Below are 27,183 nucleotides of genomic sequence, written 5' to 3'. Positions count from 1 at the left end.
TTAAGAGGGACCCTATTCTGTTTGTTCTTAGGAAAAACCTTCGGCTAAGGTGGAAAGTAATTCTGTTTGTTTCTTTGGACCAAAACTTTTGTAAATGGTTGACAGTTTCTAGAGAGCAGAACTAGTACGAAATGAGTGAAAGTTGTAGAGGCAACTCAGGGTAAGGAAGTACTTCCTGTCTATTAGAGCTTTCTAAAAATGGAACGGCCTGCCTGAGGAGATAGCCCCCTATGACTTCAAGTCTTCAAAAGGAAGTTGATCAACCCTCTTGTAAATGACATTGTAGAAGAAATTTCTCCTTGGGTTATCTAGTTTGGACTAGATCAGAGCTGTCCAACCTTAGGTTTTTATTGAAACAATAGACAATGTATTTTGATTTGCCATTTTAGTGAGAGCTCTGCGGTAGCTCAGCTTCCTTTACTAAAGCATTTGTGAAATTTCTATGCTTGCAGGCAGCCGTGAACTTTTGGTGACTTAGTAAGGTTTCACAGCAAAAACCACAGCCGCAGGTAGCCCCATCCTTGGGCTATTTCCCAGTGAACTCTGGGTAAGATACCTTCGCAGTAGATACAAAAAGTGCATATTCCTTTAAGAATTGATCAACCCTTAATCCTGCCTTGACCACTGCCTAATCCCACCCCAAAACACCTAATTGACAGATTTCATCCTTAAATCTTGTAAACTTCCCCTGCAGCCCTGTATGGTTGCAGGTTCCCTAAGAACTCTTGCCCGCTGAAAAAGCATAATAAATCTTTGCCTCTTTGACTTAAAGAGTGCTTGGGTCCTCGAATTCATTCCAGGCGGCCTTGCCTTGGAAACTTTGGTTTGGGATTTCTACATCCCTGGGTTCACTTCTCCCTCAAGAAGTTTAAGAGAAGTCAAATTATATTTCACTGTTTTAACCATGTCCACTTTTGTATGTTTTCCAACTAATTTGGCATATTATCAGGAAAGTGTTTCTTCTTTCAATCTTGCCTTTTTTTTTTGAGGCAATCGGGGTTAGGTGACTTGCCCAGGGTCACACGACTAGTAAGTGTTTGAGGTCAAATTTGAACTCGTCTCCAGACTCTGGGACTGGTTATTTATCCACTGCCACCTGGCTGTCCCTAAATCACAAAGCATTGTAAAGCTGCATGACATAGTGGATTAGGAGTTCCCCTCTGAACCAGGAAGACCTGAGTTCAAGTCCTGCCTCTGACCAGTAGTAGGTGAGCATGGGTTAAGTCACTGAATGTTTCAGTTAACTCTCTAAGATCACAGATAAAGTGCACTGGTAGAGGGAATTTCTTCATTTTAAAGAGTTCCCCAATGAAATCATAGGTCCAGTCCCGATGCCTAATGTATTGTGTAGTCCCAGACAATCATGGTTATTGTGACCAACGTTAGAGGGGTCATTAAGAGGTCCAAAGTTTTTAATCCTCTTTGGAGTTATAGCACCTTCCTGTTTAGAGCAACAGTACAATTGACAGTGGCAAATTTTTCCACTTACCCTTCCCCCTTTATAGGTCGCCACTCAGTTACCCATCAGAGACAAGGGCTTCCCCACCTTTCTACTCTAGTCCCTTACAGATTATATAGAAGTTTAAATTCCCCATGATTAATTAAGATTGTTATCTCCTTGAAGGGCTGACCATTTTTTTTATCTGTTATTACCCCCAGAGCCTGCCTGGATAGGTAGTAATAAATATTTGTTGCAATGAGTACTTAATGCTTTGGATTTTCAAATGGAATTTATCCAATAATAGTCTGTTTTTCTCACACCAAAGATAAATGGGAAATGTAGATCAGATTACATAGATCGTTGGTATTAGTCACAAAATTTTCCTGTAAGATATTCGATACACACTTCAAGGATCTATGACTTCATCAATATGGATACACCTTCATTTACTTCAGCATCTGAGGCTTCACTAGATGCCATGGACAAAAAAAAATTAATGACCTAATGACAATTTTCTTATGATAAGCTTGCTTTGCTAGGTCTGTACTCTAAGCCTTTCCACTTTGGTAGGTAGGACCTAGAACAGCTTTGTATCCCCTTGGTAGTCTTTAAGAACCCAAAGTCGTATCATACCATGATAACGTGCAAGAGTAGCATTTACTGGAGAATCTTACACAAGAATAAATATACAGCATATAAAAATACAAGGTGGCTAGGTGGTATAGTGGATGGAGTGCTGGGCCTGGAGTCAAGAAGACTCATCTTCTGGCCTCAGACACTTACTAGATGTGTGACCCTGGGCAAGCCACTTAACCTTGCCTGACTCAGTTTCCTCATCTGTAAAATGAGCTGGAGAAGGAAATGGCAATCTGTTCCAATATCTTTGCCAAGAAAACCTCAAATGAGGCCACCAAGTGTCAGACAAAACTGAAACAGCCAAACAACAGAAATATAAAAATACAGAAACTGAAATAAAGTGGAAATCATGTCAAGATTGTGATATTTATCAATAATTAAAGACACACACGCACACATAAACAGCACAACCCGATTACTCCTTTACCTTTAGCATTTATTGATGTGGTGGATAAATACAAATAGAGAAACATACTTGACAGCAAGTTATCAAACAACTGATAGCCAGACTATAAAATGTATACAATTTAAAAAAAAACATTTTTTTTTGTACAAAGAGCCCTTACTATGATGGTCATCCTTGTCCTGTCATGCACATACCAGCAGAAGAGATACAAGGCATGACACCCCAACTGATGTACCCCATAGGTGGGCAAATGCAGCAGAGTATGCATGTGCTGCAGAAAGGGCTCTTGGGAATTATATAAAGAAAACACATAAAAGTCTTACCACAAAGTAGTACCTGAGTGACAAAGATCAGTGAAGTGTTGGTGGGGCATGGTGGAGGGGCTGTTTTTGTTTTTTGGTGTTCTTTGGTCTGATATGGGGGTGCTCAGTCAGGAAGAATCTGGGAAAGAACAGTTTCAAATCCAGAAACTTAGCATTAGGCTGTTGCAAGTCTTTAGTCTGCAACCTGAAACAAACTATTACTTCTCCCCAAACAATTCCAGTATACTCCAATCACTAACCAGTCAGTTCTGTAATTTTCCACCAAAAAGTACCCAAATATCTGAAGAAGCACATATTTGCTCTGGCATCAATCAATACAGCTTTCACATGCTGTCAAGCATCCCTCTCCATGCTCAGCATGGCAATATAAAAACCTGAGTCAGTCTTTTCTGACATTTCAGTCAACTATGGTTAACTCACTCACATAAGGGAAGGGAATGGACACCGTTTTTTGTTTGTTTTTTTTAGTAAACATCATTCTCTTATTCTTTCCCTCTCTTCCCTCCCCTCCCCGATTCCAAGTTTATATTAAATAGTTAAGAAACATTAAAATGGAAGGACTCTTTCACTTAAAAACTATCCAAACTCTCATCCCAAGCCTCCCTATATATTATGGAGAATTACAGTACAAAACTTGTTTGAAATTCAGGTCCACAGAGGGGCACAAGGACAAAATAAAAACCAATGGTGTGGTGCAACATGAATATTTTCTTAACATCAGAACCAAACATTTGAAAACTTGGGTGTTAAAAAGCAGGTACACGAGATTTCAGGAGGTATCAAAGTCACTGACAACTCAGTGGAACCATTGTATCTTTCTCACCACTGATGGATTGCATAGACCGTAAATTCCCCCACGCCCTGAAGAACATTTGTGACCCACCCTAAGAAGAGTCTCCCTTTCCTACAATAAATATCAAAAGTGCCAGCAAAAAAGAAGGATCAATCAGCTTCTGAGAGATAAAACATTGTTGCATTTAAATCTAGATATACTGTGATAGGGATGCCCCCTCTAATGCCATGCCCTGGAGTAAGGGTTGTTAAAGGGGCAAGAATTTGTAATTTAAGCTAGTTAAGTTTAGACACCATAGGAGATGTTATCATGATTTTTTTTCAATATCTTAATCTGAAGCCTTCAATAGAAGGCTAATTGTTAAGCTTCTACCCTTTTCATTACTGATCAGATTTCAGCACTGGTTAACCAGGAATATAAACTCAAAAAGATGTACTAAACTAAAACTCAGAAGCCATAAAAAACAATGCCAGTTCACCTGACAAAAGGAAAGTTATATGTAATTGAAGAATGGCAGGAGTTCTCAAAAGAAAACATATTGACGGCTAAGTGGGAAGAGTAAAATAAATCTCCAAAGTGTCGTCTACACCCAGAGACCACAAAAAGCTTTTCTCTAAGATGTTAGTTCATAAAGTAGCTTTAAGATGAATATTTCCCTGTAACTGCTATTATAGCAGCACTGAGATCTGGTGGGAGATTTCTTATGAATCACTTTGGAAGTCAGAAGATTTAGTGTACCCACACTTCAGATCTCACTTACTGATCCTTATAATCTTTAAAAATCTCAAGCAAATTAAAAAACGTCCAACATCCAAGTAATTTTGGATCTATAATTCCTCAGTCCGCTCTGTGGGTTAAGGGACAGAGGAGAAGTTAAGGCAATGAATGCAGGGGGTATGGTGTGGTTCACATGAGATGAACTTGGACTATTGCATAGATCTGCAAGCAGCTTTCACTGAAGTCAGGACCCAACAGGCACTAATACTTATAAAACTAGAAACAGTTCTAGAATGGCCTGTGTGAGCAGTGAGCTAATTTAGCACACAGCCAAGAAAATACAGTTTAAGGCAGAAGGATACGTCTATGGCCTTTCCCTAGATACTTTGTCCCAGTTCAGTTCTTATCAAAGAAGTCACAATAGTGTTACCAGGGTGCAGTGCTAGCAGGCTAGTGTGGATAGGTACCTCTAGTGTGGCACTGAGCATGGAAGTCTAATGAAAAACAAGAAAAGGGCCTAGCACAAACATTCACTTGCAAAGTTAATTTAGTGATCAATACTACCTATCAAAGCTGCAGATGCCAACTAGATGGTAAATGTCCTTTTGAGAAGGTTAAGAAGGGGAACGTTTTCCTCAATTCCCACACCCTCCCCAAAACCCTCAAAAACAAAGCCAAAAGAGAACAAAAAGAAACTTCAAAATAAAGTTTAAATAAATAATGCGCAAACACCTCATATGAGTAACACAATCTGAATTCCCAGAGATGGTGTACAGTTGTGTATCTGTATGTAAAACTAAATGAATATTAATACCTCTACTCATTGACTTGTTGGCTTACCAACAGCTTAGCACCACACAGAAAACACAACAAAACCAAAAAGCCACCAAGTGCCAGTCAAGTCGAGAAGCTTTACCAGTTTACAAGTCCTCAGAGTTCCTCATTCTACATTATATAGAGCAAGCAAAATTTAAACAGGCATAGAGAAACAACCCAAGATATTCCATACGAGTCTTTTTCAGTCTAATTCCTTCAGTTAGGGCTCATTCCTGAAATTTCTTCTACTGGGTCAGTGATTCTCTCTCCATATTTTCTAATCATTATCATATAAAGCTTTCACAACTGACTCCGAACTTGGACCAGACAAATCATTCCCTACAGGATTTCTTGGATTCGTAAGCCTCCTCACTAGGGTTATATATGTAATTCCTGTCTCCCTTGCCTGCTTCAATGAAAACAATTCTTCCTTAGGAATATTTGGTGTGAAGGATGCTACATTTAAAAATCCAAGATACAATGAAAATCTACGTTGCACCTTTGGTCAGACAGCTCTCCAGCAGGATATGAAAATTTTGTGACTAATCACTACAAAAATCTAGAGGTTTGGAAGATACTTGCTGGAATTTGGCTTTGGGTTCTTAATAGCTACTTGCAAATAAAATTTTCCTCTTCACCAAATATGTTCACTTTTGAAATATGGAGCTTCAGGGTCAGTAGGAATCTTTTTTTTTTTAAACCACCTTTTAAACCATTTGTCTTCTGACAAGTTCCTTCCAGAGTTCCTGAGCCAGAGACCCTGAGTAAGACCCGAATTGATAGGCATGACTGCCCATGGTACACGAAGGTTTATCTAAGTAACCACATCCAAATAGCACTCATTTGACTCAACTGATAAACTGACCCCATTTTCAGAAGTTCATTCAACATACATTCCAGGAAGAAGCTGTTTCCTTTCAACAATCTGGATGAAAAGCAAATTTCATATTCACAATACAGTTTAAAATATAGTTTTCTAAATTCCAAATCACAATTCCATTGTTTTTAATATCCTCCAGTATTTTCTCTCAGTCCTCAAATCAATATACATGGACTGGATTTTGCTAGATAGAACATGGTACTTACTGATATATTCCAGCTCCCACAGGAAACCACGAAAATGTTCACATGTGGAAGCTTTTCAAAACCTAACTTGAAAAAACAATTCTACTTGTTCCATCCCTCCCCCATGCCCCAACCTTTATTCTTTACTTCACAAAGACTTAAAATGGAGGGGAATAAAAATTAAGTTTTAAAATAGAACCTGCAAAGTTAGGACAATGAATAGATTGCTGAGAAGGCTCTGACTAGAATTTAGAGAGCTGCTGTGTTCACATTCTACCACCTATTACATCATACACAAAAGGGAAAATACTAAACAAAACCCACATATCTCTCTTCCCTTCCTGTTAAAAGCTTTGAGACGCACTATATTCCCTACAGTCCCTACAGTAAAAACTGCTTGAGAGAAAGGAAGGCTAAGGTGAGGTGAAACATGATTTTAAAAAATATACATATAAAAGAAAAATAAACACGCGCACACACACAAACCAAAAGGTCTCAACACTTCAAATTGCCCATGGCCAGTCCCCGGGCCTAGGACTAGGCTAATAGCCTTCTCCCTGCCCACTCCCACCCCCCAACCCAATTTCTCTCCCTCAAGTCAATGCTGTTTTTCATCAACCCAGCAAGACTCACAACCCTCCCCAATTATATATGTATATATATATATGTATATATATAAAAAAAACTTAACGGATAACTTATTTTTAAATTACTTTTAAAAAGATTTTATGACATGTTTAAATACTTCCTCTCTTTTGATATATTAAAATCCCAATAGTTCCTTAAGTTTTGTTTTCTGTTTGAAAGAAAAGTTATAGTTTTGACAGGGAAACATGGGGGCTGGGAAGGGGGAAAATAACCACCAACACCAACCGCCCAGCTAGGAGACACAGGAGTAAAGAACAGAGGAAGTGTTTTCAATCCTTCACAGCTTTAAGGAATTCTCACTTCTCTAATACCAGTAAAAACTATAATAAAATAGTTATTTCTGAGGCAGTGGATATAACAACATCCTACCCTTTACACCCCCCCTTCCCTGGTCCAAGGAGGGTGACAAAAATTTCATATATGGAAAGTAATTTTCTTAGTCCAGACTCAGTAGTAAAAAAAGGGCTTCTCTTTTTTTTCTTTACTTAGGAAGGGGTGGGAGTGGTGGGGGAGGTTCTGATGGTAGAGGAGGAGGTCGTGGTTTGTCTAAACTGCCTGCTCTGGAAGGGACCCCACTAGCTCGTGGATTCAGGTATTCACCATAAGAGTGAACAAATTCATAAGCAGAGGGCTGCGTGGGCTGCATGCCCTGGGCACTAAGCAGCGAATGGAGCATGTTAACAGTGTCCTGATAGTCTATTGTCTGGGTTGTGTTGTGTCCATTTGCTCCAGTGGAGCCTTTGTCCGTTTTCACATGAGGGGCTCGGGAGAAGGAGAGGCTGCTTGTTTCTGAGCTATGCCCAGGCAACTGTGTCATTGCAGGGAGAGGGGGGAAGGAGAAAGTCACAGAGGATGATTTAGAGGTCTTGCCAATTTTGGCAGGGTGCTCATACATTACTCCAGACTCCTCAGGAAGGGGCCTTTTACGGGCTGAACTAGAAGAGGAAGATGAGCCAGACAAGTTGTAGGCTTTATGGGCCAGCATGCTTGACTGGCTGCTATGTTTTGAGTCACCCAGTCGCTTGTTCCCAGCACCAACTGGGAGTTGGGAGTGGGAGTGTTTGTGTGAGTGGTGATTGTGGTGGTGGTGGTGATGATTAGATGTGTGCACCTTGTGCTTCTCCTTGTGCTCCCTGGTCTTTGCCCCAAACTCATCCACAGAGCTGTGTTTATCAGCTGCTGTGTGAACTTTAATACGCATTTTTATCTCCTCTGGTTTTGCAGAAAGGGCTTTATCTCCTCCGCCTACCATGGGGATTCTCATTTTGAGGGCTGTTTTGTCTGCCTTTTCCAGACTAAGGCGGTCTGGGTTTTCAGAACTTTCCATGGGAATTTTCAGAATGACTGAGGAGGAGTGGCCCTCTTGCTGAGCCAGGAGATTCTGGGCAGCATATGCATATTGTGATTTCACATTGGCCTCCATGTTCTCTAGCTGTCGCTTTTGAGCAGCCAGTTCCTCAGCATGCTTAGCTCGGTACTCCTTCAGAGACACCTTTGCAGCTGGTGCACTTTTGCTGCTCTGCTTCTGGGAAACAAATGCGGCTGGGTCCTGTTGCAAAGAATGGTCAGCTCCCATAAGCGCTAGATGCTCATTAGTCCGATGACCCTGAGTAGATTCCAGCTTGAGGGAGTGTTGTGAAGGCAGCCAGTGGTCAGACTGCAACATCTCCATGCTGCCTAAATCACTAGGGGACTTCTCCTTGGCTGGGAGAGAAGGCACGGTGCTAGTTGTGTTAGAAGTTGACATGCTCATTAAGCCTGCAATGTTCATATCTGAAGAGCTCCTGGAGATCATGCTGAGTATTGCCTGCTCTGAAAGGGAGTCATCTTCTCCTGGGTCACCTGATTTAGATTTCTTGGCAGCCTGGCAAGCCTGAAATTAAGCAGATCACAGTTAAATATCCGCTCCATATAAGTCCATTATATGAGAATAAGGTGATTATGTGACATGGGTTCAAGTCCTTGGGTCCCAGTTAGACACACACTGGTTGTATGATCCGAGACAAAGTAACTTAATACCTGGACCCTAGACAAGAGTAATTCTCTAAGATCAAATTTATACTTATAAACTTAATAAGGCCAGAGTCCTCCCATCATTAACTATTCTGTATTTGTTCTGTATGTACTTATATATGTACAAGTTATCTTCCTCAATAAAATGCAAGTTACCCGGGTATAAGGATTGTTTCATTTTTAAAGTCTGTATCCTTAGTAGGCAGCACAGTGCCTGGTACATCAAAGACTAAATAAATGCCTGTTGAGTCACTGATGTATCACAGGTGACAATCTGCATTGGGAGAGATTTTCTCACTAGGTACTTCCTCCCCACTGAGAAAATGCTGCTTCTGGTCAAATAAAAATAAGGTGATTAATAATCTTAAGCACCTGAGATCTAAGGATCCTACTGCATACTTAGAAGGTGTGACAAGGACATATGTCGAGGGCTCCAACAAGTAAACTCACTCCCTATACTATTATCACTAGTATGGTCTAGTAGGGGATTAGAAAAAATGGGAAGAGGAATCTTAATTCTTGACTCCAGACAAGTCACTTCACCTAAGCCTCAGTTTTCTCATCTGGAAGATGAGAATAACACTGTAATTTGTCAAAGTACTTTTGAAAACCATACAATAGTAGGTGACTATAAAGTATTATTTCAGCACTTAGCAGAGTGATTTGCACAAAGCAGAAGCTTAATAAATATCTGCTGAAAAACAAAATCAAGATTTTGAAGCCGGAAGTCAAAGCACATAAACTTATGTCAGAGTGATCAAGGCAATCAAGAAATGAATTTAATCCTTTCTAAACAAAAAGCACTGAAATGAAACATCGCTCCCAAAAAGTAGTAATAAGAGAAATGCAAATCAAAATAAATCTGAATCCACCTTACAGCAAACTGGCAAGATGACAAAAGGTGACAAAACAGGCATGAATAATGCACTGCTAATGGAGATGTGAAGTGGTCCAACCACTCTGGGAAATTGGGAACTGAGCTGACCGAATGACTAAATGTCCATAATCCTCTAACCCAGAGATTCCACTCCTAGGAAATCAATGTTTATCAATTGTTTATCATTGAAATGAAAATCTGAAGTCAAACTTTCTACTTGACAACGAATTCAAAAGTAAAGATCTTTCTACTCGTGTATAAAGCTCTGAAAAACCTTTCAACTAATTAGACTCCACAAACAAGACCAATGACAAAAAGAAAGGTCCAATACACACCAAACTATTTAGAGCCCCTTTTATAGCAGCAAAGAATTGGAAACAAATAGCTCAGCTATTGGTGAATGGCTAAACAAGTAGAGAAAAATGAAAGTAATGGATTATTGCAATGAAAATTATTTGGTACAGAGAAGTATAGGAAGACTTATCAACTGATGAAAGTTATATATAAGTAGCACGAGGAAAATAATACACACAGGGATTTCAATCAACAACAAAAAAACAAAACAAATGAGACTGAACACTGGGAAAATTATAATAATCAAATCTGCTTCAAAGAGGAAAGAACGAGAGAGAGAGAGAGAGAGAGAGAGAGAAGGAGGGAGGGAGGGAGGGAAAGAGAGAGAATGAATATACTGGGAGACTTTGTAATAACATAAAAGATATTAAAATTTCAATGAAAATCAAAACACACCAACAAATTAGACTCAATTCAATATAAATAGCTGTGTGAAAAGGTAGGCGGGAAAGATTCAAAGATAAAAAAGTATAGATATGATGAAGCCTAGTAAGTAAATATTTCTGTGTTGTTATGCTTGACACACTTCCTCTCAATTTGGCTAAGACAGAGGAATCAATGAAACGACCTCAGGATCCCTTCTAAACCTAGGCCTCTGAAAGGCAGGCTGATTTTCAAAGACAATGAAATTAAGCTCACATGTGTCAGTTTATGAACAACGAGGAAATCTGAAGTCAAGCTTTCTACTTGAATAAGAAATAAAAATATTCCTTTCACACACAAAGTTAAATAGGAATCTACAAACAACTGAATCTTTCTAACATTCATTTTGAAAGGTGCAGAAGACTTCTAAAAGAAAATAATCTTCAGTGACTGATAACAGTTTTGTTTCATCATGGCATCTAATATAGGGCTCTGCACACAATGAATGTTCAAATCAATGTTTACTGAACGACTGCCTCACAGTAGTCCAGTTACACAATACTTAAGAACTCCTATTACACCACCCACTGTCCCTGGTTTCTGGGCCAGGGCACAAGTTACATAGCTGAAGTCACAACTATTGCACAATTATAAAAAGGGAAATTCCAAACTTAGTATACTCATTCAATTTCTGTGACCTAATGCAGTCTAGAAAAAATAGCTGGCTTTGGTCCATTGGGCTCATAACAATAATAACTTACTCTCCAATTCCGAATGCGCTTGAGCCTGTTAGGGGTTTTCTCAAGGATCTGTAGGAATTCATGAGTCAGTTCTGTAAATTTAACAAAAAACACACAAAAAACTCAGAAAAACAAATAACTGAAACGAAGTGATTTTAATTTTTTGGCTAGCTTTCTCTGTGCAAAAGCTATGGTTAAGGGTAAAAGGACAGTAAATTTGTTCTAAGATCTGTGTTAGAATCTTAGTTCTATCATGTACAAGTTATGTGACCTTGGACAAGGCAAATTACTTCTCTTAGCCTTGGTTTCCTAATTTATATATGTATATATTAGGAGGGTTGGGGAAAGAGAGTGGGGGGAGAAAAGAAAGGTCAACAGCTCAGATTGGTAATTTCACCTGGGTACAAAAACTCCATCTATGGGAGATCATCAATTCAAATGCAACTTGTAGTCTAGAAAATTGCCTGAGGTACTAAGCAGCAAAGGAATTTGGCCATGGTCACCCACATGGCATGTGTTAGTCTACCTGCCCTCAAAGAAAGAAGCCTGTCACCGTACCACATTGAGGCTTTCTAAAATGATATTAACACTCACTTCTGCTTATACCATAGGACTTTTGAAATTATCAAATAAAAATGTATATATGCCATAGAAGGGCACCATAAAACATAAATGCCAGCTACAACCAACCTCATTATCATCATCATTACCACCAGCACCAGGTAGAAAGGAACTTAGAGTAAAACTTGTGACCACTGAGCCTCAAAAGCTTAATAAAGACAAGAGAACACTAAAATACAGGAAACCACAGGTACAGCAATTTCTTGGTTAAGTCTCAGTTACAGAACCAAGTGAAAATTATTTTTAGGTGTCCTCCGAAACTCACCATCGAGAAGCTCCAGGGTTACTGTGACATCCACATACTCCCACCAGTGTTTTCCATCACTGGAGACTGGGATCTCCCAGTTGGACCACTTACAGGCCAGGTGAATGCAGACACAAGCCACCACAGGAGGTGTATACTGCAGGCTAAATGTGGTCAAGTGCAGGCTGATACCAATCGGAGGGAGAGAAACAGAAAGCCATGAGCTCTCAAGCCTGAACCCAAATTTTTCTGCTAAATAAACATTGGGAAAAAAAAACAGGTAAAAATGCTCAGATTCAAAAATCATAATGGTCTTGCTACCAACTCACTTACATGCAAGATTTGAAGTTCCCCCTTTTTTGCTCAAACCACTTCAATTCTGCCTTTCTGACAATGTGTCTACTGAATAACAATCCCTTTCTATAGTTTCAGAGCAGGCTAAAGTCATAATCTAGTAAAGAGCAGTTGCCTGAATTCCTTTAAAGCATTCAGTTGTCAAAATGAGCTTTACTTAAATTGAAAACAAGTTTAGACCTTTAGGAAAGTAAATAAGACACTCCTTTTGGCCGACCTGAGCTTGCCCTGTATGCAATAAAGTGGTAGTCTCTCAATCAAATAGAACAGTGAGGAAAACTTTTGTCAGCAAATTATCCCAGGGAACCAATAATAATGTAATAATTCACTCTGTTTAAAATGATACAGAATGTCCTTAAATTCCTATGTTCTGTGGCTTATTTCGAAATTCTGAAACCTTCCATGACAGGGCATATGAATGGTAAATGGGAAACATAATCTTTTTGCCTTTTTGAGGTCAGCCAATGGGTTGGATAAAAAAGGAGACAAAGGATATAATCTATGAAAGTTATGATGGGTTTTGAAAAAGGGAAAAAAGTTGCAAAACTCTGCACAAACAGGAATACAAGCTGTGTAAGTTCTATAAAATATAAAGCACTAGGGAAATGCATGGCACTCCATGGAAAGTGGTCAGAAAATATAAATTAGTGGTTTTTCATATCACACATGTTTTGACAAAAGTTATTCTATGCCAAGGTAAATATTCTTGGATCCAGGCTTCCCAAGCCTCAGAACCTGAACTTTTGATCCATTTCTGTCTAGAAGGATGCTGTCTCAACCCAAAGAAAACCCATCCCATGACACAGGAAAACAAATGAAAATAAAAACCTGTTGGTTGCCATGAAGTAGGAGGTTTGTGCCAAGTCCTTGCTTGCTGGAGAAAAAAAAAGAGAGAGAGAGCAATCGGAAAAACAGTATGTTAGTTGAAAATGTGATCCTATTTAGGACTAGGAAGAACAATTTATAGGAAGAGTCACTTTCAAATTTTCACTATTAGGCCATTTTACATATTGTTCATGCTAAAGAGAATAACTGAATAGAAATGGACTTTTTAAAATCCAGAGGAAAAATTATTTATGATCTAGAAAAAATTAAAAGTCAAAGGAAATATGAAAAAGGGCCTCAATGTCTGCAAAACTAGTTCTCACAGAAAGACACTGTAACTGTTTTAGAGTGGGGACAGTATTAATTCAGAAAATTTAGTGGCTCCATGAGGGATATCAATTCTCAAAATATACAATCATTATACTAAGAGAGATTAAACATCACAATTTATTTGCAATTTCACCAACAAAAAAGCCTCACTCTTCCTAAAGGAAAAAATCATTGTGGGTTAAAACCCAGATCTGGGAAATTTCTGAATAATTTGGCTTTTTCAACAATAGTAGCATTTAATAACACTAAAATTTAACTAATTTTTTAACTTAAAATTATAATTAAAGAGTAACATGGCAGACATAAAAGATTCACAGGAAGACCACTAATGATCTGCAATAAGACTATAAGTTAATAACTAATCCTGGAAGAAGAAAAAGACAGAATATTTAGAAATTATCTACAAGACCACTGTGTTCTCATATGGAAGATGGTGGTGACCAGAAAGATCAAGAAGAGAGAACATAGGCTCAATATAGAAGGGTATAAAGACATTTTATAGGCACAAAGGGTTATTGGACATCAAATTAAGTTCACAAAAAGCTGTAAAGGTTCCCAATAGATAAAAGGCCAAAGGAGATAACCAGTTTTCAGAAGAAATGAAAATAAGAACCCTATGGGAAAACTGCTCCAAATAATTAGAGAAATTAAATCAATACTATGAGGTTTCACACCTTACAACCACCAAATTAGTCTAAGATTACAAAAGACAGAAAAATCAACGCTAGAAGGACTGTGAAAAGACATAAAAATGAATATATTGTTGGTAGGGCTCTGAACTGGTTCAACTCTTTTGGGAAGCAATTTCAAATTAGGTGATCTCACTAAGGGTCATGAAGGTTACTGAAAGAAACCATGTGGACTATAGATGGACCAACATTTTCATAGCAGCACTCTGAAGAAGTAAAATGCCAGAAACAAAACAGCTGCCTATCAACTAGAGGGATAGATGAAAAAATAGTGGCATATGAATGTAATGGAATTACTGCACAGTAAGAAAGAACACACACAAGATATTCAAGGAAAGGTGGGAAAACACATGAAGTGATGTAGCATGAGGAAAGCAGAATCAAAAGATTAAACAAAGTGACTACAGTAACATAAATAAAAATAATACATAAAGGATAGCTAAACCTGTATTAATTTCAATGGATATTGAAAAGAGTAAAGAAGAAATACATTTTTTCCTATTGGTAGAGAGGTGGTAGACTATAATTCTTTACAGTGCCTGGCACATAGTAAGGGCTTAAGGCTGGCTGACTGACAGATGAGGAATGGTGTACATGTTTTGGCTGCTTTGCTAATGAGCTTTTTCACTGTTATAAAGGAAGATTGACTTTGGGGGTGAGAGGAGGAAGGTATTTAGAGGTAAAAGATTAATGTAAAAAAAGGCATCAATATCAATTTTTCAAAAGTTTAGGAAGAGTTCTTTTTTAAAAGTTAATTTATTTTTAGTTTCCACTTGAGTTCCAAATTTTTTTCTCCTTCTCTCCCCTCCTCCCCATCCCAAGAAAGCATGTAATTTGATATAGGCTCTATATATACATTTGCACCAAACCTATTTTCACATTAGTCATGTTGTAAAGACGAATTAGAATCAATGGGAGAAACCACGAGAAAGAACAAACAAAAAAAGGGAAGACTATTTAAAAAGTAGGTTTCTCATCCATCTAGGAATGACTGAGTGTGGCCTTATTGACGATGAATAAACTTGGTAACTTTCTAAGGTTGCTTCCAGTATTAAAACTATTAAAACAATTATACAAAAGGAAAGTGAAGTCAAGACTTTTACTTTAATCCCTGACAAATGAATGCTTATGTAATGTGTACATAAATACCATCCAGAAGTACTATCCTTTCTTGAAATATGCACCAATTTAGAATCCTCAATCTTGGATTCCTTACCTCGAACAAGTTGTGTGCACTTTACCACATGCGTGTGTGGGTGGTCAATTGTTATTTCAAAGCCTGAAAAAAAATGCAGAAGGAAAAAGATTGGTTGACAAACAAAAGATATTCAATACCTTTTGCACCCCTTGCATCTGAGCAAGTAAAATGTCTCCTTCCCCTCCCCAAAATAGTTGTTCAGGGGAACAAGAGATCCGCAGATAGAAACTCTTCTCTATGTTGAATTATCGCCAAGGTTGATTTAATGCCTAGTTATAAAATTGAAAGGCCACTGCTGTCTCTAGTTCTCCAAGTAATTAAGAACTTCTTCACTGTTGAAACACCACTGAAAACAAAATAATTTTTAGTCACAAACATAAGAACCTAGTGTAAGGGCCTGGGCAGCAGATGGGAGGAGGGAGAGGGGGCAAATCCCTGGTATATTCTTTCTCAGGGGGAAAAAAATAAATGTCAAGGATATTCCCCTTTCATTTCTCCATTTAAAATTTAAAATAAGGCATAATTATCTTCTGAAGTTAAACTTTAATCTAAAGAATAATTATTGTTTTGCTATACAATTTCATCCTTTTAAAATCCACTATAAATGGTATTATACTTACCATTTTTTGTCTACCCTGAATGCAAAATTTAGTGGAGGAACAGTGCTTAAAAACTGTTTTTTAAAACACAATTTTCAAGTTTTGGAATGTATATATTCCCTTGATTCAGATATATCTCTAATAATAGAAAAGTGGCATCACAGAAACTATTCTTATATAAAATATTCCATGGGATCAGATAATAGAACTATTGTTTATGTTGGTCTTTATATCAATAAAGAATGAAGAGTATACTAAAAACTTGAAGTCATAATCAATATTCAAAGTCATAATAAATTATAACTCAGACCCTTAAACAATCAATATGTTATACAAAATAAATAGCTTTGTGTCAGATAAAATCTCAGTGTTAAAGGGGAGTATTTAGATTTAAAATTAGATTGAACCTTAAGAAGCCATAGAGTCCAACCCCCTTATTTTACAGATGAGGAAACTAAGTTTGAAAGAGGTGCTTATTTGTATAGGGTCATAAAAAGTTATTAAGTATGTGATTTGAACTTAAGTATTCCTAGCGTCTAGCCCAGAGCTTCAGCCATTGCACCACTTAGCTCTTTATTTATCTTTGGCTAAAGACAGAGCTAACTATTCAAACAATCAAACTTAAAAAAACATAACCAAAAAAAAATACAACTCATACTATTTCAATAAAAATAATTTCCTTTGATATCCCATGTATTTTGTTTTATGCATTTAAAACTACTCTGAGAAGGGAGCCATAGGTTTTCACAAGACTGCCAAAGAATGACACAAAGAAAAAAGGTTAATAACCCTATATCTAGTTCTATGGGAACAATTTCTGATAAAGTACTTTTAAATTTCAGTTCAATATGCCTTGTGACATTATGTTATTAGAAATGCAATCTCTTTAAATGTAATTTTAATTGTTTTAAGGTAAAACTTTCATATACCTCCCATTTTATAACATCAATGACTGAAAAAATTATTAGATTCACAGAAAAACAAATCTACAACCAACTTTTCAACAACACATCTTTGTATTTTAAGGTACACCACATAGCAAATTTGCCTCATGAGATAGCACAGGAAAGAAATCCTGGTTTAAAAAAAAAGAAAAGAAAACTTCAGATTCAAAGGCCTAGTGAAATATTAAATTAGTTTTTAAAGGTCATAGCATTGAAGACAGGACAAATCTCAGTGCTATTCCAAATGCAACACCTATAAGGGAGTCCCTTGGCCTCCCATTCTGCTGTCCAGGCTGGTCACAAGACCCAATAGAAGGGTTTGTTACAATTTAAAGACAAACATCAATATCCAGGGCCCAATGGCCAAACAGAACACAAAACCTATGGGAGAAAAGCAGACAGGTTTTGTAGACCTGGATTCGTTTTTATGCTGCCATTTATCAAAAGACTAAAAAATGCATATTAAACCTGAAAATCATATTAAATGTAAATATGAACCACAAAGCCTGTAAGGAATCCGTTGTTTGAGGTCCTTGTTTTTTCAGGGGCCAGGTGTATTTATCCTTCATCTGTGGAGCAGGACATAGGTTAGGTTAGGCCCTCAGCTCTGCAAACTCTTCACAGTCTGGGTGAAGCCCACAGGTGGCAGCCCGTCCGCTTTTAAAACTTACCCAGGGTCTGCAGTATTATGCTCTCTAGAATGACCAGGTCTTGGACTTGTTGCAGGTAAGCCTGGGGTTGAGAGGACAGGCAGGTTACTCACGAGGAGGCACTCTATAAAGCCTGAAGAATTATAACAATCTCTCTTGGGATAACCAGGAAAAACAGAGAGTAGAATCTTTATCCCATACATAACACTAGAGGGAATTATCAAAGATTCCCCTAAAATGGGATGGCCAAATGCTAAAATATAGTATTTTGTTAAAAGATGACTAGTACAAAAGCCTCATGGGTTTAATTCATTTCCCAGGGTGGAGTCTAATGATATTTTTGGCATATAAGACACTACTAAAGGTGAACAAATTTGCCTCAATTATTTTGCTACTAGATAAAGCTTTCCCTTTTAGAGAGGGTGAGGGAAAGTGTTGTGAGGAATGAGTAATATTATTTAATCATCTTCAGAAGACTGCCTGGATAGCAAATGGCATGGTCTAGAAGAAAGCACACCAGACTGAGAGCCAAAAGAGCTGAAATGTAGACTCAACTTTACAAATAACTGTATAATCTTGGGCAAATCTTTTTCTATGCCATTTCCCCTTTCAATAAAATGAAAACACCTGTCCTTTCCCCTTTCCCTCTGTGAGATTCAAATGAGATAAAACATGTGAAAATATTCTGGGGAAAAGGGGGTTTTCTCCTGCTTGCTTACAGGAGCAAACTGCAAACTAGAAGCCTTAGAATATAGCAGATCCATAACTTCCAACTAAAGATGTTCTGATGTAGAATCTAAAAGGAGAGGACTAAGGAAGACAAGACAGAAGTCTGTGAACTTGAAAAAACCAATTAGGGAGATAACGTAAAAACCTACCTTTCTTCACATGCTAAAGAAGAAACTCCTCATTTCAGAACCTATTTAAGTATCTTTACCCCACACCTGCCTCCCTCTGACTTCTAGTACTAAAGCCAATACAGATGTGCTCTGCTTGAGGAAACCCATTGCAAGAAATCCTAAATGTTTAAGATTCATTCAGAGATTCCTTTGTCAGTGCCCATTGTACACTTGAGATAACTCAATTTACACATAAACTGTTAGAAACATAAAGCAAGTCACAACTGAAAAACAATTCCTTACCTCACTTCGAGTGTCAGGAAGTGCATCCAGAGGGTGGAGGCAAGCATGAGCTACCTTGATTACATGTTCTAGTTTTCGTGGTTGTTCTTCTACTTTAGCTGCCAGAAAAAGGGCTGCTGGAGCAACACTCTTAAAGGGGAAAAAAAGAGAAATGTTATTTCTAACACCAAGTATACACAAAAAAAGAAACAAAAACAAAAACAAAGAAAACCCGGGATGTTTTGTGCTTTAATCTCACATATCTTTTTAATAGCAGTTCCTATTGGCTGTATGAGAAGCTACTTTTAGTTAAGCAGTTAAAGCCAACCTACAGTGAAAAGCTTTCATATTTTCCGTTAAAGCTGTCCTTCGTATATATCTCTCCTTAGTTTAAGTTTCCAAGTCCGGACCTAAGTAGGCTACTTAGTCACTATCATTAACTCTAGGTCAAATATAAAATGTACAGGTAAAACAAAAAAAAAAAAAAAAAAAAAAAAAAAACCACAAAACAAAAGCCTATGAACATCCATGCTAAGGAAGGTGGAGGCCAAAGTAACAACATCAGTTAAACTTCATATTAAAGACAATGCTGTCCAAGGTTTTCTCTCTCTGTATTTGTAGGTGTATACACACACACACACACACACACACAGTGAGATCCTTTCCATATATGTGTAAATATGAAAAATATGGAATTCTTCTGGATCTTTATTAATTCTATAGCACCACATAAGAAAGTTGCACAGCAACTGGTGATAGTGTTCTTATTTATATTTTTACAAGTTGGCAATTACTTCGGTAGTTTTCTCTAGCACAACATATTTTTACCAGGCTGAAAAATCTCTCCATGTGGCCTGCATTTGCTGAAACAGCTATCAATCTTAAAACTTTTTGGTTTGTGCCACTATCTTTTTCTTTGTTCAGCCCTAACTACATGTGGCCTTGGGTGCTGCATTTATCTCATCCCAAACATGAGCAGCATGAAGACCTTGAGTTGATGAAAAAAATGGGGGGGGGAAGAAAAGTCCTATCAAAAATAAGAAAGATATTTTATGCCTTACATTGCTAATAAAGATATAATTAAAGCTAGTTAAACTACATGTTGATTATATTTGACTTTGGCACATGCTCCTATATAAAGCTAGCTATCATTTTTACGCAAACTATGAATTAAATATTAAATTTACTAAGAAGTTCATTATTCACAAGGATATTCAGAGGACTTCTTTAAAGTTAAAAGCCACTCATTATTTTATCCATTTCATAAATAAAGAATTTTATATATTAGGTTTGTTTAAAACAAGGTACAAAGAAATGAGGGGTTTCTTTTGGGGTACCTAATTTTCCTCATTATACTGTTTTATTTTGGCTCATATTAATTAGTACATACTGAATTTAGGATTATCCATTTGTTATGGTTAATCAATCCAAAAAGGATATAAAACACAAGGAAATCATCAACAACTGATAGCATTTGTAAAAAGATAATTGAAAAAAAAATAGCTCCCTATCCCAGGCGATTCCACAAAAATCATTTTTTAAATGTGTTACACTCAGGATTATAAACTTTCATTCAAGGCCTGTATTTTCAAACTTCTATCTCACTATTATTCAATAGGGCTCCTGAAATCCCATCAAGTCAATGTCCTTGCATGTCACCCCTTTCAACTTCTGCCTTGCCACTGAGTAGAATCTTTATCAATGTAATTTCATTTCCGCTGCCTGAAGTGTCCACTCTTCTTTATTAATCCATAAATTATCATTTCCAAAATCACTTCTTTCTGGAAACATTCCTTCATTAAACTCCCTTGTGCTTACATTAACAAAAGTTTAATTCAATTGTATCAATGGTTCAATTCAATTGTATCAAGACATTGTGCTAAGTAGGTCTTGCAGATACAAAGATTAAAACAAAGCAGTGTTATCCTTCATGGAGCATTTAAAGTATTTGGCTATTTTACTGGGGTACACATTAATTAAATATACGGCAACCTGAAGAGGAGCAGAGAAAAAGGGAAGGAGGCTTGAAGAGGAAATGAAATTCAGTGATGAGGCATCTGAGAGGCAGGAAGATGTTATGTCTGGTACAAGGATACCGCTAATAGGTTAGTTTGGGTGGGATTTAGAATGTATGAAAGGGAGTAATATGAAACAATATGAAATATGATTCAGACCAACCTGCGAAGGACTTTAAATACCAAACTGAAATGTTTGAATTTTATATCCTAGAGGCAATAAGGAGCCACTGAAGATTTTTTAAAGCAGAACATCTGACATGGTTGCAAATCTGGGTGCATGCAAGATGAAGGAGAAGGTTGTTAACAGATAATCAGTTTCTAAGATGCTCTAGAGATGCATTTGGATATGCTGAATGAGATGTTGATGGGACTTTCAGATAAAGGCAATTGGCAATGTGGACCTGTCATTCAGGAGAGATCAGAGATGGATATATATAACTTTGGAAATCATCTGTACTAACTCAGGAAAGCCCATGAGATTATTAAGAGACCACAGACAGAAAAGAGGACCCAGGACAGTCTTAGAGCAGAGGTATCAAATGCTTGCACTGAACAGAATTAAATGTAATTGGGAAATATTTAAGAAAACAAAAAAAAGATAACAGATGTGTGGCCACAAGGATCCTCACTGATGCCACTACATTAGAGGAAACCTAAGTAGATAAGGGATGAATAGCAAAGGAGATTAAGGGGCAGTCAAATAAGGGGAGAACCAGAACAAAGTATTGTCCTAGAAACCAAGGGAGGAGTAAACAAGAGGAGGTTTTAATAGTGTCAAATGATTCAGAGGAATCAAACAGAATAAGGACAACAACAAAGGCCAGTAGGAGATTTGAGAGGCTATGAGGGGGGGTAGGGGAACTGGGGGGAGTAAAGAGAAGAGTTTCAATCAGATGGTGGAGTTGGAAGGCAAATTTCAAGAGACTGAAAAGAAAAAGAAGGGTGAGCAAGTGGAAGTGGTGAGTGAGAAACTATTCCAAACCTTTTCACTCAAGTGCTCCAGACGTCCTCTTCCCCTCACTTCAGCTGAGGACTTTGCCTTTTACTTTATTGGGGGAAAAATGTGGCTATTTAATATGACCCTCTCTCTCTTCACCAAAAAACCCCTTGAGATCATCTACTACTCCTTTCTTCAGTCTCTGATAAAGAGGTGGCCCTTGGCCTATGCCTCTACATGATCCTAACCCCTCGAATCTTCTATTGCAGAAAGCAACTTTAGTCAACTCTACTCCCCTCCCCCCCCACAAATCTTCAACCTCTCCCTACCAACTGGTCACTTCCTAATGCCTTCAAACATTTTAACCCTTAAAAAACACCCCTTCATTAGACCCAACAATCCCTCAAGCTATCATCCTCTATTTCTCTTCCTTTTCTCAGCCAAACTCCTTGAAATAAGTATCTATACTCACTGCTTCCACTTCCTCTCCTCTCACTCCTCAATGTTTTATAATCCAGCTTCTAACCTGTCACTCAACAGAAACTGTTCTATCCAAAGTAACTAACGATCTCTTTATTGCTGGTCTTTTCTCAGTCCTCATTCTCAACATTTTTCTATCATGTGTGACACTACTGACTCTTCTTTATTCCTGAATACTTTCTTTTCTCTAGTTTTTTGTAGTTCTCTTCCAGTTTGCCTGACATGCCTCTTTTCAAATCTCCTTTGCTGTCCCTTTACCCACACTGTGCCCCCTAATTGCGAGTGGTTCCCAGGGTGATGTCCTAGGTCCTCTATTCTTCTCCCTATATATACTCTTAGTAACCTCACTGGCTCCAATGGGTTTATCATCTCTATGCAGATGACTCCTAGATCTATAGCAGGTTTTTCTAAAGGCTTAGTGTAGTAATTAGATTAAAATTCCACTAAGATTTTAGAGACAGTCTGTATATATCAAGTCCCAGTTTCTTCCTTGAGAGTTCTGCACCACCAACTCCCTATTAGACATTTCAAACTGGATGCTCTGGAAACAACTTCCCTATTTCTGTCAAAAGTACCAACATCCTTCCAATGTTTCAAGTTCCTAATTTTGGTATTATCCTGGACTACTCACTTTCCCTCACCCAACATATCCAATCAGTTGTCAAATCTTGCTGTTTCTACAATATATCCTTCACAAAATCTCTTGAATTCAGGCCCTTTTCTCCACCCACACCTTAGTCCAAGGCACTCATCACCTCTTGACTGGAATATAATACCAACAGCTTGCTATGACTATATACCATGATCTCTGCATTCTGCTCATTTCACTCCATTATTTCATGCAAGTGTTTCCATGTTTTTCTAAAATCAACCAGCTCACCATTTCTTATAGCACAGCAGTATTTCATCACAATCATATACTGCAACTTGTTTAGCCATTCCCCAATTGACGGGTATCCCCTCAATTTCCAGGTCTTTGTTACCACAAAGAAAGCTGCTATAAATATTTTTGAATATATAGGTTGTTTTCCTTTTTCCTTTATCACCTTGGGAAACAGACCTAATAGTGGTATTACTGGATCAAAGAGTATACAGAGTTTTATAAATTTGGGGGCATAATTCCAGATTGCTCTTCAAAATGGTTGAATCAGTTCACAGATCCACCAACAGTGTATCAGTGGCCCAATTTTTCCACATTCCCTCCAATGTAACCTTCATTTTAGCCATATCTGATAGATATGAGAAAGTTGCTTCAATTTGCATTTCTCTAATCAATGATGATTTAGAGCATTTTTATGACAACATATAGTTTTGATTTCACAGAAAAAAACTCTGTTCATATTTGACTAATTTTCTTTTAAAATTTGAGATGAGACCTTTAAGAAACTGTCTATAAATTTTTTTTTTGAATTTTCTGCTTTACTTCAAATCTTGGCTACATGAAATTTGTTTGCATAAAACCTTTTTAATCTAATGCAATCAAAATTTTCCATTTTGCTTCTCACAATGTTATCTTGTCTATTCATAAATTCTTCTGCTATCAATAAGTAAGACAGATAATGTGCTCCATGTTCCTCTCTAATTTTCATATATCTCCCTTTATACCTAGGTCATGTATCCATTTTGATCACATCACAGTGAATGGTGTAAGATAATGGTCTATACCCAATTTCTACCAGAATGCCTTCCAGTTTTCCCAACCAATTTTTACCAAATACTGAATTCTTATCCCAAAAGCTTAAATCTTTTTATTTGTCAAACACAAGATTACTATAATAATTTACTACTGTGTAGTTTACGTCTACTTTGTTCCACTGACCATCTTTTTATTTCTTAGCCAATATCAGCCAGTTTTAATAACTACTGTCTTATAATATAGTTTAAGATCTGCTATTGCTAAACTTCTTTCATTTACACTTCTTTCATTAATTCCTTTGGTATTCTTGACCTTTTGCTCTTCCCAATGAATTTTGTTACGTTTTCTAGCTCAATAAAATTTTTTGGTAATTTAATTGGGATGGCATTGAATAAACAGATTAGATAGAATTGTCATTTTTATTACATGGGCTCTGCCCACTCATGAACAATTAATATTTCTCTAATTATTTAAATCTGACTTTATTTGTATAAAAAGTGTTTTATAATTATGTTCATATAGTTTCTGGGTTTGTCTTGGCAGGTATAATCCCAGGTATTTTATACTGTCCATAGATATTTTAAATGGTATATCATTTCTTGCAGGGTTTTGTTGGTGATACATAGAAATGCTGATGATTTATGTGGATTTATTTTCTATTCTGCTACCTTGCTAAAATTATTATTTTAACTAATTTTTAGCTGAATCTCTAGGATTTCCCAAGTACATCATCATATTGTCTGCAAAAAGATAGTTGTATTACCTTATTGTCCATTCTGATTCCTTCAATTTCTTTTTTCTCTTCTTATTGCTAGAATTTCTAATACAACATTGAATAAAAGTACTGATCATGGGCACCCTTGTTACTTATTGGGAAGATCTGATCTTACTGGGAAGGCTTCTAGCTTATCTCCATTACAAATAATGCTTGCTGATACTTTTAGGTAGATGTTTCTTATCATTTTAGGTAAAAACCCATTTATACCTATGCTTTCAAGTGTTTTTTAATAGGAATCAGTGTTATATTTTTATCAAAAACTTTTTCTGCATCTACTGATATAGTCAATTATGTTAATAAGTTTCCTTATGTTAAACCATCCCTACAGTCTTGGTATAAATCTCACTTGGTCACCATGGATAGTCTTTGTAATATATTGTTGTAGTCTCCTAGCCTCTATTATATTTAAGATGTTTACATCCATATTCATTAACAAAATTGGTCTATAATTTTTTTTTGGTTTAGGTATCAGCACCATATTTGTTTCATAAAAGGAGTTTGGGAGAAGTCCTTCTTTGCCTATTATTTCAAATAATTAATTTAATAATGGAATTAGTTGATCTTTAAATGTTTAGTAGAATTCCCTTGTAAATCTGTCTGGTCCTGATGCTTTTTCCTTAGGAAGCTCATTTATAGGATATTCAATTCTTTTACTAAAATAGGGTTATTTAGATGTGCTATTTTCTCTTTTGTTAATCTAGGCAGTTTATATTTTTTTAAGTATTCTTCCACTTCGAGGGGTGGAGTCAAGACAAAGGAAAGAAACAAGGAAGTTGCCTGAGCTCTCCCTAGTTTCACTTGGAAGCAAGGTTAAATCAAGCCTCTAAATGGATTCTAGAGTGACAGCACCCACCAAAAGACAGAATGAAACAATTTTCCAGCTTAGGACAACTTAGAAGGACTTCAGATAAGGAGTATCTCACTTGGGTAAAAGGGGAGTGCAGCCCAGGGCAGACAGTGTCCATGCAAGCCAGCAGGAGGTTCGTCCCTACAGTGCAGATAGATTAGCAACCGAAGTGCCTCAGTCTTGGCTCAGCAGACCAATGGCACAGCAGTCTAGTAGTGAGGCCTCTAGCACCAGCACAGCGGGCAAGCCGCCAGCACCTGAGGCCCTGGTGTAAAAAGCCAGTGACCAGGCCCCTGGCCCCCAGTGCAAGAAGCTTGGGACAATACCCTCTATGTCCTAGGTGCAGAGTTGAAATTTAAAAGTCATGAAATAGGCTTAAAAATGAGTAAAAAACGGAAAAAAGCCCTGATCATAGAAAGCTACTATGGTGACAGAGAAGATCAAAACAAACTCAGAAGAGGACAAAAATGTCAAAATGCCTACATATAAAGTCTCAACAGGAAATATGAACTAGTCTCAAGCCCAAAAACCCTTCTTGGAAGAACTCAAAAAGAATTTTAAAAATCAAATAAGAAAAAAAAAATGGGAAAAGAAATGAGTTATGCAAGAGAGAGTCAACAGCCTGGAAAAGGAAGGACAAAAATTGACTGAAGAAAACAATCCCTTAAAAAATTAGAATTGGCCAAGTGCAAAGGGAGGTATAAAAGCTAACTGAAGAAAATAATTTCTTAAAAATCAGAACTAGGAAGTGGAAGCTAATGACTTTATGAAATATCAGGAATCAATCTAACAAGATCAAAAGAATGAAAAAAAAAAGAAAATGTAAAATACCTCACTGGAAAAACAACTGACCTGGAAAATAGATTCAGGAGACATAATTTAAGAATTACTGGACTACCTGAAGCTCTGATTATAAAAGGAGAGAGAGAGAGAGAGCGCCTGATAATACGACAGAAAAGGAAAATGATAAATGTTGGAGAAGATGTGGGAAATTTGGAACACTAATGCCTTGTTGGTGGAGCTGTGAACTGATCTAACCATTCTGGAGAGCAATTTGGAACTATACCAAAAGGGCTATAAAACTGCATACCCTTTGATCCAGCAATACGAGTACTAGCTCTGTAGCCCAACGACATCATAAAAAAGGGAAAAGGACTCACATGTACAAAAATATCTATAGCAGCTCTTTTCGTGGTAGCAAAGAATTGGAAATTGAGGGGATGCCCATCAACTGGGGAATGACTGAACAAGTTGTGGTATATGAATGTAATGGAATACTACTGTGCTATAAGAAATGATGAACAAACTATGGAGTCTGAATGCAGATTGAAGCATACTATTTTCACTTTTTTGTTTTGTTTTTTCTTTCTTGTGGTTTTCCCTTTTTGTTCTGATTCTTCTTTCACAATATAATTAATGTGGAAATGTTTAACATGACTGTACATGTATTAGCCTACATCAGATTGCTTGCTGTCTTGGGGGAAGGAAGAAGAAAACTGTGGAATTCCAAAATTTCACAAAAATGAATGCTGAAAAATGTTGAAAAGTATCTTTACATGTAATTGGAGAAAGAATAAAATACTATTAAGGAAAAAGAAAAAGAGCCTGGGCAGCCTCTTTAAGAAATTATCAAAGAAAACTGCCCTGATATCTTAGAACCAAAGGGTAAAATAGTCGCTGAAAGAATCCACCAATCACCTCCTAAAAGAGATCCAAAAAT

At 37.2% G+C, this 27,183-nt stretch overlaps 1 protein-coding gene across 1 annotated transcript in view; it reads right to left on the bottom strand.

The window, feature by feature from the left end:
- Window positions 1-6,915: 6,915 nt before the first annotated feature.
- CCNT1 (cyclin T1) overlaps window positions 6,916-27,183 on the bottom strand; it is a 35,015-nt gene continuing 14,747 nt past the window's right edge. The window contains exons 3-9 of the mRNA XM_036761129.1: window positions 18,789-18,917; window positions 17,668-17,728; window positions 15,472-15,534; window positions 13,240-13,285; window positions 12,079-12,242; window positions 11,214-11,284; window positions 6,916-8,718 (exon numbers count right to left, since the gene is read on the bottom strand). Coding sequence (XP_036617024.1) covers window positions 7,327-8,718; window positions 11,214-11,284; window positions 12,079-12,242; window positions 13,240-13,285; window positions 15,472-15,534; window positions 17,668-17,728; window positions 18,789-18,917 — 1,926 coding nt within the window. The 3' untranslated portion in view covers window positions 6,916-7,326. The remainder of the gene's footprint in view (window positions 8,719-11,213; window positions 11,285-12,078; window positions 12,243-13,239; window positions 13,286-15,471; window positions 15,535-17,667; window positions 17,729-18,788; window positions 18,918-27,183) is intronic.

This window comes from Trichosurus vulpecula, chromosome 5 (assembly GCF_011100635.1).
Source record: "Trichosurus vulpecula isolate mTriVul1 chromosome 5, mTriVul1.pri, whole genome shotgun sequence".
Taxonomy (NCBI): Eukaryota; Metazoa; Chordata; class Mammalia; order Diprotodontia; family Phalangeridae; genus Trichosurus; species Trichosurus vulpecula.
Note: the sequence above shows the minus strand (reverse complement) of the source record. Positions and strands in the feature narration are given on the sequence as shown.